Source organism: Castanea sativa, chromosome 1 (genome assembly GCF_040712315.1).
Source record: "Castanea sativa cultivar Marrone di Chiusa Pesio chromosome 1, ASM4071231v1".
Classification (NCBI taxonomy): Eukaryota; Viridiplantae; Streptophyta; class Magnoliopsida; order Fagales; family Fagaceae; genus Castanea; species Castanea sativa.
In genome coordinates this window covers 36825047-36839614 of record NC_134013.1, presented here as the reverse complement: position 1 = coordinate 36839614, position 14568 = coordinate 36825047, and the positions used below count along the sequence as shown (strand labels likewise).

At 34.0% G+C, this 14568-nt stretch overlaps 1 protein-coding gene across 2 annotated transcripts; it reads left to right on the top strand.

Annotated features, from left to right (window-relative positions):
- Positions 1–9718: 9718 nt before the first annotated feature.
- LOC142642831 (5-formyltetrahydrofolate cyclo-ligase-like protein COG0212) lies at positions 9719–14223 on the top strand. Of its 2 annotated transcripts, none has more exons than XM_075817256.1 (6): positions 9719–10137; positions 10231–10321; positions 11984–12210; positions 12894–12969; positions 13555–13680; positions 13818–14223. In XM_075817256.1, exons 1-6 carry the CDS (start codon positions 9781–9783, stop codon positions 13964–13966), a joined length of 1026 nt encoding a protein of 341 aa, XP_075673371.1. In that variant the 5' UTR covers positions 9719–9780; the 3' UTR covers positions 13967–14223. The 2 variants fall into 2 exon arrangements, 1 of the variants encoding a protein (XP_075673371.1); XR_012845746.1 differs by having other exon boundaries at positions 9750–10137; positions 13532–13680; positions 13818–13994.
- Positions 14224–14568: the final 345 nt, after the last annotated feature.

Sequence of the window (14568 nt, the reverse complement as noted above, 5' to 3'; positions counted from 1 at the left end):
AGTTTGCTTGGGTGCAATTTTTTTTTTTAACCTCAAAACCCTGGACTCTCTTTTTTCACCTTGTTTCGCTTGCTTTTTTGTTCTATTTTTTGTTTTTGGACGAGAGGGACATAAAATTTAAGCAAAAATACCTATTTATAATTGATTTTAACATATATGGGTTAAAAAAATAAACAGAACATACCTCAGGTGGGTAAAGTAGCATTTTTTAAATCACAAATAGGCAAAGCGATTTCAGGCCAAACCACTGGTGGGTTTAATGTAATTACCCAAAAGAAGAAGAAGAAGAAGAAGAAGAAGAAGAGAGACACAGACAGAGATAGAAAACAACATCAAGCAAAGGAGGAACACGTGGTATCAACAATAGGTTTGTATGTGGGATATTATCGGTCCCTTTTTTCTATAAATCTCTTTCTCTTCCTCTTCTTGAAATTGAATTTTTAGTTGGTAAAACAAATAGGGTCGGTTTCATGAGGAATTCCTAACTCCATATGAAACTTTAAATACGATTCCCTAACTTGTAGATCCTATTTGACAATTACCAAATAAATATTCTCTACCAAAATCTCTCTCTCTCTCCCTCTTCCTCAAATCTGAATTTTTGTTTGGTAAATCAAATAGGGTCGGGTTTCATGAGGAGTTCCTAACTCCATACATGAAGCTTTAAATACGATTCCCTAACTCGTAGATTCTATTTGAGAATTACCAAATAAAAATTCTCTCAAGTGTTGGTTCAATACTTTTTCAACTAGAGTCCTTGACTCTACCAAATCTTAATGGAGTTCTTGACTCTACCACAAAATTAATGGAGTCTTTGGCTCTACCAAATCTTGATGGAGTCCTTGACTCTACCACTAAATTAATGAATCATTGACTCTACCAAATTAATGGAGTCTTTGACTCTATCAAATCTTAAACAAGTTGGACTTCTTAACTCAACCAATTTAAAATAATATGCTTCAATGGAGTCCTTGATTCCGAAAATTATTTTATATAAAGTGGGGATTTTAATTCCTTAAAATTCCAACATGACTAATTCTTTGGGATTTCTAATTTCTTAATCAAAGTTGGAGTTTATAATTCCCAAAATAAAATAAATATAAAATTGATTTGAGAAAATTTTCCAATTCCCAACTCCTAAAACATGTTCAAAAAATAAAATTGTTTCAAAGGAGTTTTCTTTCCCTTAATTAAATTTGGGAACCTCAATCAAAATATCATTAAAAATCCTACAAAGAAGCAAATGAAAGAAAGGGGAAATTGCTTGGACATTCAACTTCTCAAAGAGAGAATCCTTAGTTTAACTTCCATAAAAACATGGTCCTTGACTTATCCTTGAGATTAAAATCAATTATCTCACCCAAAAACAAAATTAAGTCGATGCTTAATTAAACATCAAGTATTTGAATTAAATGTCCATTATTTAAATTGGGCAAAATTATATTTGAGGATTTTTAAATCTAAAACCTTAAAATAAGAACTACGAATTAGCTTGATCCCTGTCAAGGGTATGTAAGTAACCTAAATAATTTGTTAGGTGCAGCCACAGATAAATAAAAACACATATCCCTTAAACATGAAACTAAATAAACTTAGGTGAAAAAGAGACGTGATTGGAATCAAAGGGTCATCCCTTGAAACTAGGGATTGTAATTAAGAGATACATTATCTTGAATGGGCACTACTCACATCAATAAAACTCATACGCCAAAAGACCCATGAGTCAAATTATGTTTGATGAATTTTACTAAAAACATTTTTTGTTAAACATAATTTGACAATGTTTGTTAAACATAATTTAACAATTTTTGTTAAATATGAGTTAACAAATTTTGTCAACAAGGCGGTGGTCTGAACTTTTTCTTGGCAGGTGAGTAACATTAGCCTCAGGAAAGGCTAAATTCCAAGAGGGGTTAGCCCAAAACCTATCAATTCTTTGTTGAATTAAGGCAGAGATCTCCCTACAGTTAGTCCAAGTGAAAATGGGCCCAGAGAATCCAAGATCAATCATGTTGTAGATATTCATGCAGTTGCTATAGGCCATAGTGCGACGCAAATTCACTAGATTACCACCCAGCTTTTCTGACCCATTGAGCACATCATTAAAATCCCCAACAATAGCCTAGGGGAGATTATGGAGGACAAAAGTAGAACAAAGATTGTCCCAAAGAACTTGTCGTTCTTCAAACCTAGGACTACCATATATAGATGATAGTAGCCAAGAGGTTGAAGTGTTAATTACCTTAACCACAACATGAATTTCTTGTTTTGTGGCAGTGAGGATATCCATGTCGACCATGTTCTTTTGCCAAAGAAGTCAGATTCTCCCACGTAGCCAATAGGATCAGTTGTATGAATGCCACCAAAAGGTAGAGAGCAGAGGATTTCACCAGCTCTAGAGTCGCTTATGCGAGTTTCAGTTATCACCATAATGCCAAGAGAGTGGAAATTGGTTAAGTTACGAATGGTACTACAAAATGGGGACTTCATAGCCCCTATACAATTCCAAATAAGTTGTTCATCTTTGGGGATAGAGGGGGAGAGAATGACTCACATTCCTGAGCGAAAGTCCTCCTGGACGACATCCAATTCCATCCCACCTACCTCAGGTCCTCCTTGGACATTTCTGGGTTCTGTGCTAGAGTAATGACATGCTCCAGCAGTTGCGGTTGAGTTTGCTTAGTGATTATCCCTAGGGCGAAGCTCTTTTACGAGGTCAAGGTCTGAATTAGCTTGAGTAGGGGAAGGATTCCCTAGATTAGGACCCTTGTTGTCTCTTTATCAAGAATTTTCTCTAGCAAACTTCCACTGAAGCTAGCTAACTTTCTAGAAGGTCTAGTGATATTTCTGAGAGGCTTGATTGCAAGCGAGTCATGGAGTTACAAAAGTTCTTTACAAAGTAGTTAAGTTAAATAAAACATTAGGAGACATCTTGTGTAATCAAATAAATCTTATAGTGCAATTATATATATATATATATATATATATATATATATATATATATATATATATATATATATATATATATATATATATATATTATTAGTAACTTTGAGCTAGTTATGAAATTACTAGAGCTCAAGATCCATTGAAGTTAGGTTTTTATGGGGGTCAAAGACACATACTTTATGAATAAATAAAAAATTGTTGATCAACACAACTAATTTCTAAAGAATGGATGAAAAATCCATAGTGGAAAGATTGGAAAGGTAATTGAATGACAAAGATGGATGAACAAAGCGAATTTAATTAAGAAAAACCTCTCTCTCTCTCTTAAACTTTTTCTTGATCCCCTCCTTTGTGGACTGACTCCTCCTTTTATCTCCTATTCCTTCCTCCTTTCTAACTATGCATTTTCTAGCTGGATGACAGAAGATGTTTGTCCCATCAGATACCTAACCTGCCATCTTTTGATTATGAAGAGAGACTTTTGGGGTGTTTCTATTGTTCAAACCAATGATTTATCATTTAATGTGGCTGACGTTAAGTAGTAAGGCCTAATTAATGCGGAAGTGACTGTTACTTTGGGCTCTGTGTCGTCCTCTTTCTATTTCCCTGGAAAAGGGGTCCAAATCGCGTCCTCGGCACCCCATTGGTAACGACCTTGGTTGGGTGTTCCTCAGTGGCTTGTTTGGGTTGCCCTATTATTCCATGGGCTTGGGCTTTCAGTGTTGAGACTTGGGCTGTCTTCTTATTTTGGAAATGTCTCTGTAGCATTATTTCTTTAGCTCGGGATCCACGGGGTGGTTATTTTTGTTCCCATACTGTTTTCCTTTTGGTCTCGATAAGTCTTACAGTGCAATTATATATATATATATATATATATATATATATATATATATATTAATAGCCAAAGTTTAGAGAAAATCTAATTAGACTTTAATGAATTCTTAATTTTGCGCCACGTGTCTCATTTAATTTTTAATTTTATGCCAAGTGAATTATCTATATATATAATAATAGGTGAAGCTGAGAGAAAATCAAATTAGAATTCTAAATTAGAGTTTCAATTTTGTGTCATGTGTCCTAAATTATTTATTCTTAAAAAGTTTTATTTCTTAATTTTAGAATCAAATGTGGGACCACATCATAAATATTCATCTAAGTGAGTTATTAAGTATAAAAACCAAAAAGTCTAGAGTAAATGAATCGTAAAAAAAAAAGTGTTTCACAATATTAAATAAATAAACATGGACAATTTACATTTTATACCCAATAATATCCTTACAAAATTTTTTAGGGAATTAACAAAATATAAAAATGAATATCAATAGTATTTAAATTATATATATATATATATATAGGAATTATACTATGCATCTTATTGTATATTTTTAAGTCTATCTATGCAGAGATTACAAGCTAGTTTAGTATAAAAATCGAAGAGTCCAAATTCAATTAGATTCTAAATTGAATTTTAATTAGAGTCTAAGTTTCCGCCATGTGTCCTAAATTTTAATTTTTGTGACAAGTCAATTATTGGGTGCAAAAACCGAAGAGTATAAAACCAATTAAATTCTAAATCATATATATATATATATATATAATTTGAACTGTATAATGGTGATTTTTTTTAATTGTACCCGTGCATATGCATGAGGCTACACACGTGTCTATATATTTATATATATAATAATAGGTGAAACTGAGAGAAACTCAAATTAGAATTTCAAATTAGAGTTCCAATTTTGCGCCATGTATCTTAAATTATTTATTTTTAAAGAGTTTTATTTATTAATTTTAGAATCAAATATGAGACTACATTATAAATATTCATTCAAATGAATTATTAAGTACAAAAACCAAAGAGTTTAGAATGAATGAATTGTAAAAAAAGAGCTTTACAATAATTTTTAAAAAAAATGGACAATTACATTTGATACCTAATAATATCCATACAATTTTTTTAAAAGATCTAACAAAATAAAAAATGACTATAAATAGTGTACGGCCATTGGGCCCAGGAATATATCTGGGTTGGCCCAAAGAGTAATCTTCGGGCTAAAAGCCCAGTCCGAGGACACAGGATGGTCTGAGGGTATATGAATGTTAACTCATAAGAAAATAATAAACAAAGGAGAGATAATGTCTGAAAAGGTATGTCCGAGGAAGATTGTGTCTTCCGCTACATATAGCCGAGGTGGGAGAAAGGTTGGTTAAAATCCACAGACTATGTTCTAGAAGTTCCCAGGCTATGTTCTAGATACAGTACATATGGAAGATAAGAAGAAGGACAATAGGATATCTGAGATAAAGCTGTTTGTCACCGCCCCCACATTGAATGCTCTGCATATGATATTCTGGCCACATTAATAGGGAAGTAAGACCTGAATATCAGGTTTGAAACTTGGTCCCTATCTCCTAAGACTTCAGGGAAGGTGGATGAGACAAGTATCTAAACCAGCAGTCTAACCATGAGGTGGAGGATGAGAAGGGGAAGAGGAAGGGAGTATAAAAGAGAGAAGGGACCTTCGGTAAAGGGGAGGCCCTTTTGGAAAGAAAAGAAAGAAAAGTACATTGTAAATCTGACTGTCTACAATTGTAATCTATCTTGAGCATCAGTAATATAAACTATCATCGGATTGTGTCCGAGGAGAAGTTTTCGTTCATATTCATTTAAACCACTCTTTGAAGTGTCATTGGGCCCAAAGCCCATCATTCTTTGTTATTTAAGCATCATTAGAATCTAGATTTCAAGCCCACTCTCTACAAATTTCATTGTAAAAAGGCTTTCAGGCCCATTTCCTTCTGATTGTGAGTCTGGGCTCAAATTGTGTCCTTACAAATAGTATTTAAATTATATATATAGGAATTATATATGCATCTTATTGTAAATATTTAAGTGTATCTATGCATATGCATGAGGTTACAAGCTACTATATAATTAAAGCCAAAGTTGAGAAAAAATTCAATTAGATTTTAAATTGAATTCCAATTGTTGTTTCATTTTGCACCAATTGTCCTTTTTAAGTTTTTTTTTTTTAAAATAATTTTTATTCTAGATAAGTTAATGTTTGTAGATAAAAGGAGAAAATATTTTCTAACAAAAAATTTACCATGCATTATGCACGGGCTACACACTAGTATATAATTAAAGCCAAAGTTGAGAAAAAAGTCAATTAGATTTAAAATTGAATTCCAATTGTTGTTTAATTTTAGGCCACTTGTCCTTTTTAAGTTTTTTAAAAATAATTTTTGTTCTAGATGAGTTAATATTTGTAGATAATAGGAATAGATATTTTCTAACAAAAAATTTACCATGCAATATTGATTTTGGATTAAATGATAAAAAATTGGCCCCTTTCAAATGCTAATTATATTAATAAATTTTTTTGAATGTATTGGAATTTTAATATAATTTTAATTAAAAAAAGAAAAGAAATTGTAGTGGGTGAAATTGAGAGGAACTCAACAGTACAATTTATTTAATTTGTTTGGGAAAATCCACAATAAGGAACTCAAAAAATTGTCCCAACTATGACAAAGATAGATCAACTACTCTTTTTAATATTGCTTGCTATTCCAATCTCATTCCTCCCAATAACACCTTTGAGTTCTCTTTCTCCTCAACTGTTTTTACCTTCTTCTTTTTTCTTCCTTCTCCTTTAAGGGTATTTATATTAGAAGAGATGCATCTCTCCCAAAATGGGCTATCAGGTAATGTGTTTTGCAGTAGATTCCTCTACTGATCCTGATCAAGGGCGTCATTCAACATTTAAGGGTCATGCCGAGGATTCTTCCATCCTTGGTCAATGTTTCTTTGTAGTTGTTGATGACCCTTCTCGGTTCAGCTTCTAGGTGAAATCCCCCCCCCCTCCCTCGGGGACAATGGGCCCTAGTTTCATCCTCCCATATAAATAATAATAGATAAGAGCAATCGCATCAACTCTTCTAGAATGTTCCGTCTATTTTACACAAAAAACTTACTCTTTCTATTTTACACCATCATTTTTACAAAACACCCACATCAGTCCATCTATTATACACTATATTTTATATAAATAATATTTCTATATCTTTTTTTAATATTATTTTATCTCTACAATTTCTTTTTCCTATTCTTCATTTTCTTTCTTTTTCCTTATCTCTCTGCCGTTTCCTCTTTCTTTTTCTTCCTCTTCTTTCTTCTTCTTTCTCTCACAGTCAGATCAATACTCCATCACAAGCACCACAACCATCAAAACCCATAAGCACCACCGAACTCCGTCGACCCATAAGCACCTATCTACACCTCCAGCACCGATCCACATCACCAATCCACATGGAGACGATGATGAAATCGCCTCTCCAATCCAGCAGTGGCGAACGATGCTCTCTCTGTCTCTGTTGGAGTGTTTGTGTGTGGGTGTGGGTGTGTTTGATTTTTGATTGATTTTGTGGTGTGACCATGTGTGGGTTTGTTTAATTTTTTGGTGTGTCCAAGTTGTGGTGGTGGTGGTGGTGGTTGACGGTGCTAGGTTGCAGTGGTGGTGTTTGGCGATGCTGAGTTACAGTGATGTGGGTGGTGGTGCTGGGTCTGTGTTGTGGTGGTGCTTAGATTATGAGTTGAAGAGAGAGAGAGTCAGGGGAAGAGAGAATGTGAGGGGAGAGAAATAATACTAAGTATATTTTAAATAGAGATTAAATTTTGTAAGGACTTTATGTAAACCATTTGGTTCTCTCCAATAAGGGCATGTTACATCTTCATATTACTAGAACATAAATATATCTAATCACACAGGATAAAATTTCAATAAATATCATATTTTAAGTTTTAAGTAAAATGTTTATGTAGTGTGATTAGGTGTTGTAGATTGTATTGAGTTTTATGTAAAAGGTTTGATGTGACAATTTCTTATTGGATGGTATAAAACACAAGTTTTACTCTTCATCCTTATCAAATTTGAACTTGAGTAAATAATCTAACTTTTAATTTTTTTTTAATGGAAAAATTAACAGATGTCCTAAAGGCATTGATTTAGAAAATAATTTTAGAAACTTTTTCCCACTTTTCTCTCTTCTTCTTTTTTTCCATCATCCCTAAAATTTACTCAACCAAATGGATCCTGAGAGCATTTGTTAATATACCATTTTAGGAAAGTTTTGATGGGAAATATAAAAAAACTGTCAAAAATATAATTTTTTTTTTCTTTTCTCATAAAAAGTAGGTACTACATTTTTTACCCAATTTATATTTTAGTCCCTACATTTTATTTTTACCACTTTTAGTCCCTAAACTAATTAACGCGTAACATTTAAGTCCTTAACGTTACCCAACGAACAGAAAATGCTGATGTGGCTGACGGTACAATAAAATAATAATTAAAAGATCTATTTTGGTATTAAAAAATTTCCACATCACCTGACACATCACTTATGTTAATTTATCAATTTTAGCAAAATTAAAAAGCAGAAAAGCAAAATTTAAAATGTAAAAACACATAAATTCAAATCATGTTGAAGAACATGTATAAACAAGATCTTAAACCCAGATTACAAAAACACAACCCCAGATCACACGAACGAAGAACATAGTACTCAAAGATTTTCTTTTCCAACATTTCTCATAACACAAATTCAACTAAATACATATAATTTCATCCCAAACATATCTCCAAAACCAATAAATCAAAACCCAACCAAATCAACAACAAAACATCTAAATCATCCAACATCAAAAACAAAACAAAACCCAATCATCAAACCAAAATCCATAATTTCCAGACCACAAATCCTCAACAAACCCTAGAGAAAACCTAATCATCAACGCCGATTCGTGCAGCGCCAAAGCCTCTGCCAGGCCGTGCGGTTCCTCCGCCAAGCCAACAGCTGCCGCATGATGTGCGAGCCATCGATGATGGTTTGGGAGACCACGACAAAGTAGCTCGAGGAGCGCCAAAGCAACTGGGCCTACTCGAAGGCCGTGGTGATCCTCGACGTGCTTTGGAATCTCACCCATGGCGGAGCAGCTTTTTTTCAGTGATGGGGATTTGGAGCTTGGATTCTTGGTTATTTTGGCCTTTGAGATTTGATGATTGATGAGTTTTTCGGTTTGTTTTTCCTGTGGGTATTCTGGATCTTTTGGGTTTGCTGGATTCTTAGTTATTTGTGATGTGGGTAATGGAAAAGATTAAGTTTTTGTGAGGTTGATGTGGTTATATAGCTTAAATGACACTTTTTTTTTGTATGTGTTTTTGCTTGGTAGCTGAGAAAATAAGAAACAATTTTGAAAATTGGAATGTTGGAGCTCAGGTTTTTGGTTATTGTGATGTGGGTGCTTTTGATTTTGTTTTCTCTTCTTATTTGTGTGTTCTTCATTTAGATTAAGAAATAATTAATTAAGATCAAAGGATTCTAAAGTCCACCGAGATGTGAATTTTTCTGGTTTTGAAATTTTCTGGGCTTGAGCATGTAGGTTCTTATGGAAAAAAAATTGAAAAGTAAAAAAAAAAAATTACATTAATGTTTATTTTAAAATTTTTATATTTTCTTGACCTAGCTTTTTATTTTTTGGGCTTTTTATTTTTTAATTTTTTATTAATTAAAATGCTGACATGTTGATGTGTCATTTTTTATAATATTTTAATCCCTCCGTTAGCCACATCAGATATAATGAAAATAACACGTGTTAATTTGTTTAAGGACTAAAAATAGTAAAAATAAAATGTAGGGACCAAAAAAAAAATCAGTTAAAAATATAAGGGCTAAAACTGTATTTACACCCAGAGAAAATAAAGTTGAAGCTGTGGTGGTGTTGCATTCGTATATGCTAATGTTAATGCCTCTGCTACAAATTAGAAAATGGATTCAAGTCTGCTCCGATTATCAACTCCAACGTTAACGCTGCCAAGAGCAAGGCCCAGCCTATCCTATAAAAAAATTCATTCTCAGAATCAGAGTCAGAATGAGAACGTGGCGTTCGACGAAGCGGCTTTCGAGGCCGAGAGACTCAGCCTTGACGCCAAGGCTCGTGAAACGATGATGGCTCAGTCTAGTAGTAGTAGTAGTAGTAGTAATGGTGGTGACCCGAAAGCTTGGAAATGGGGAATCCGAAAGAGAATTTGGGATACGATGGAAGCCCTCAATATTGCTCAGAATCCCAGACCTGTTCACCACCGGATTCCCAATTTCGTCGCTGCTTCAACTGCTGCCAAAAATGTTTATTTTTATTTTTTTGCCTAATAAATAAATAATGTCTATTCTTTTTTATTTTTATATATATTGATGATACGGTTGGTTGGGTTGGTGCAGTTAAGTAAGTTGAAGGAGTTTGGGGTTGCCAACTGTGTAAAGGTTAACCCGGATTCGCCTCAGAAACAAGTTAGATTTCTCACACTTTCTGGTTAGTTACAGTTGCTTGGTTTTTTTTTTTTTATCTATCTTATATATGTTTTTGTTGGGGGAGGGGTCCTTTGCTACTGCTTTCTTGACATATATAGATATATATATATATATATATTTTGAGGAGCATGTTTTTTTGCCTTATTAGATTGGCTGGCTTGATTTTGATAGCTTGGTTGAAATTGTATTTGTTCAGGAAAGGATTTTTTTTTTTATTTTTTTTTTAGATTTGTTTCGGGTGCTTTTAGAGTTAGAGAAATAATTCTCAGCCTTGGACAACTTGCTACAACTTTTATGTGAAGCATCATATGGGTGAGAAGAAGACACTATATTCATATGGAATGATACCTAACTGGTATTCTAAACTAAATGGAACACCATTAATTCCGAAGTTTGGCCAAAAGGGTTTTATTTTTTATTTTTTTTAATGATGAAAATGAAATTAGGCTGCAAAACGTTCAAGTATTTTGTGTGAGAGAATTTGGACTTGGAATGCAGCAGGATCTAAAAAAAATATTTTGTTTTGATTCAGAGTCAGCTGTTTGTAAGTTTAGTTGCATCAAGCTGACTATTTCTCTAGCTTCCTTCAAAATCATGAAACTATACATGCACTCAGGTTTGGGAAGCTTTTATGGTTTTCTAAAGCTGTGCCTAAACATGCTTTCATTTTTTGGCTTTGCATTAGAAATGGCTTGACAATTAGAGATAGACTTGCAAATTGAGTTTACAACAGAGACATGCGTGTTTTTTCCTTAGAAGTAGAATGGAGAGATATGTGATCATTATTTTGAATGTGTGTTGACTAGAAGATTGTACAATGCTGTTTTAAACAAATGTTTGAATAGAAGATCAATTCATGATTGGAATACTAGGTAAATTGGGCAAACTTTGGTTCTAAAGCTACCTTGGGCTGCAACCATCTTCTCTGTCTTTTTGGTGGGAAAAATGCCCTGACACCCCCTGAACTTTGGGTTAGTTGCACTTGCGCCCCCTGAACTTTTATTTTAACCAATTTAGTACTTAAACTTTGATCATGTAGCAAATAGGCCCCCTTAATTTTTTCTTTTGCCAATTTGGTAAAAAAAACCTTTCATATTGTACCAATAACACCTTTTTTTGTGTGTGTGGCCAATTTAACCTCTTTTTGCACCAAATCATTAAAAAAGAATGAAAATGAAGGGGTCGTACTGCAACAACATAAATGTTTATGGGGCTTTTTGTTACAGTATCAATGTTTATGTACTAAATTTGCTAAAATAAAAGTTAGGGGCTCTATTTTTAACCATGCTAAAGTTTCTAAATTAGCTAAAATAAAAGTTCACAGGTGTAAGTGCAACTACTCCCAAAGTTCGGGGGTGTCTAGGCATTTTACCCGTCTTTTTATAAAAGGTGAAGTTTTTTTTTCTTTTTTTTTAAATAAATTTTTGGGTGGTCTTTAGATGTTTCTGCTAGTGTCAATTACTCTATTTTTTCTTGAATGAAATACTAATTCATCCAAAATAAAAGGACTTTGTTTACTAATAATTGAACTTGTATTTCTTGGAATTGACATACTGTTCTTCACGTGAAGTTTAGCCCTTTATATTATATTTAACACCAGCAACAACATAAAATTTTTCACATAAAAATCTTATTTATCTTTAAGACCTTGTATCGTGTGTAGGTGGAAAAAAGCTGTTAACTCCTCAGCCCCGATTAAGGACAGGGTTTTTCTCTGTTCTTGAATCCCATATGTTAACTCCTAGTGCCATCTACGAGGCTTGCACCTCTGTTGGGGTTGCCAAGTATGGCCGGTCTATTGGACTAGATGAAAAGATAAAGGTGGATCTAATTGTCATTGGCTCAGTTGCTGTTGACCCAAAGACAGGTGCTCGACTTGGCAAGGGTGAGGTAATAACAAACTACTTGTTGCTTTACAATTTGGCTCTTTTACTTTTAGAAAGGGTGAAAAATGTAAGATTAAAACATGATTCTAGAATCTTAATGTTGCAAATCATGCATACCAGTTGTATGGTTGGCATGGAAGTTCCAAGGCCACAGAGTTTGACATCCCTGTGCCATGTTTTATAGTCATATTGATTGCTCTGTTCTTTTCGCTCCTAATATGAATCTAATTCATTAGCAAATAAGGTTGAATAGATTTGTGCTACTTTGTTGGGTGCTAATGCAAAAATGTTCCTGGCTATGAGCTTGCTTCATTAAGTACTATTTTTCTCATCGTCTAATGATTTAGATTACCTTTACCGGACTATGTCTAATGCTAAAGATCACATTTACTTCCTGATCCTTAATCATTTTTCTTTTATATAGCTCAGTTATGATTTGTGAAAACTGTACGGCATTTATTTTCAATGGAGAAATGATTCCTGCATGTTTGGTGGATGCCTCTTCCTTTTGAGCTACTATAGTTTTATCATAGCCATGAATGAAAAAAAAAGTTCCATACTTTGAATAGGGTTAGTTTTATTAACATCTGAAGTGGTGATGAGTCATTTATGTAACTTTCTTTAAGCTTTGATTCCAAGTTTGACTTTGCTCACTGAAAATATAGTTGCATTACATAATTTGTGTAGGGATTTGCAGAACTTGAATATGGGATGCTGCGCTACATGGGAGCCATTGATGACTCAACACCAGTTGTCACATCTGGTAACTGTGGTTTCTTTGCTCCTACCTATTATCTTTTTCCTTTAGGGAGATAGTAAATTGACTCCCATGTGTGTGTGCTTATTCCGTTTAGTGAGCTAGGGGAAACTCAAGAATTGCATTTTGAACTTGAACCTCTTCATTTCAGAATGTTGTTGAGCTCAACTTTCTAATAATATGGCATTGTGCTTTCTACATGCTCACTGTTTACCTCTAAGAGTATCAATTAATTATCAATGACCTAGGAAAATTTCATCGTAAAGGTATGGTGGCATGTCTATACATGCGCCTCTTTTATAGGAAATGCAATTTCATTCCTTCTGCCCTATTTAACACTCCGTTATAATTAGTTTTTAATTTTAGGCCTAGAGAGGAACATAATGGATCCATCACAAATGGAGAGGATCCTACATTTTTCTCTATCCTTTTCTTTACATTCAATAGGGTTTTTCTGCCCTATTCTATCCCTAATGTTAATACTTTTAGAGGTTTTAGAAACTTACCTATTTTAAATTTCAAATGTTGTGCTCTGCTGATAATTTCCTTTGTCTGTTTGCCTCTGAAGTAATATGTGAACATCTGATGCAGTGCACGATTGTCAATTGGTGGATGATATTCCAGTTGAGAAACTGTTAATTCATGATGTGCCAGTAGACGTCATATGCACTCCTACCCAGGTCATTTATACCAACACATGTATTTCAAAGCCTCAAGGTTGGTGGAACTCTGTGATTCATTTCATTGTTTATTGTCACCCTTGATGTGAAGTCAACTTGTGATGGGGCAACCTGCCTTAATGCCTTTTATGATTGAGGATAGTATTACGTAGACTTCACGTCTGTTGACTATAGGAATTTACTGGGACAAGTTGTCACCTGAGAAGCTGGGAAAAATTCGAATACTGAGAGAGCTGAAGAGCAGAATTGAACGAGAGACTGGGCAGAAACTTCCTTGTGGTCCTTCTGAGAAACTGCCGCCCTCAGCTCCTCGGAGGCGCTAACTTATTTTACATATAACTTGGGGGTAAAGGAAGAACATAAAAAGAAAGAAAGCCAAACCAAATGCAACTTTTATTTATTTATTTTAATATGATAAAATATGACTTAATGTCAGAGACGTGAATGTGAGGAATGAGTGATCATTCATTATTCGAATTCAATTGTATATACCCTTAATTCACTAGCCTAAGAAAAAAAGAAAAAGAAAAATGTCTACACATTTTGATGAATATATATTCTCTGAAGAGGATTTGGCTGGGAGTTGGAGCTGTGCTCGTTGTATTTTTATACTGCTTCCTTTTCTTTTCTTTTCATTTCTTTTTAAATGTAAATAAAGAGTAAGCAGTACTGCCCTTTAGGTACGTAAAACTCTTATAATTATAAACCGTAGTTGTAGTTATTTTTCAGTCCATTTGGAGTGAAAATTATATCTTGCACCTGGCATATATGCCGGGTGTGAGACACAAGGGCGGGCCCCACAGTGTGTGGGGCCCGCCCCTGTGTGAGACACCCGGCATATATGCCGGGTGCAGGATATACCGGCTCCATTTGGAGGGCCATAGCATAAAAGGGTATAAACCTGTACACAAAATTCGCTATAGGA

Excerpts from the sequence above, each read along its gene's own strand:
- LOC142642831 (XM_075817256.1), top strand. The coding sequence starts at position 9,781 with ATGGATTCAAGTCTGCTCCGATTATCAACTCCAACGTTAACGCTGCCA. Across the intron at positions 12,211-12,893 it reads CTCGACTTGGCAAGGGTGAG|GGATTTGCAGAACTTGAATA; the intron begins GTAATAACAAAC and ends TAATTTGTGTAG. Across the intron at positions 12,970-13,554 it reads AACACCAGTTGTCACATCTG|TGCACGATTGTCAATTGGTG; the intron begins GTAACTGTGGTT and ends CATCTGATGCAG.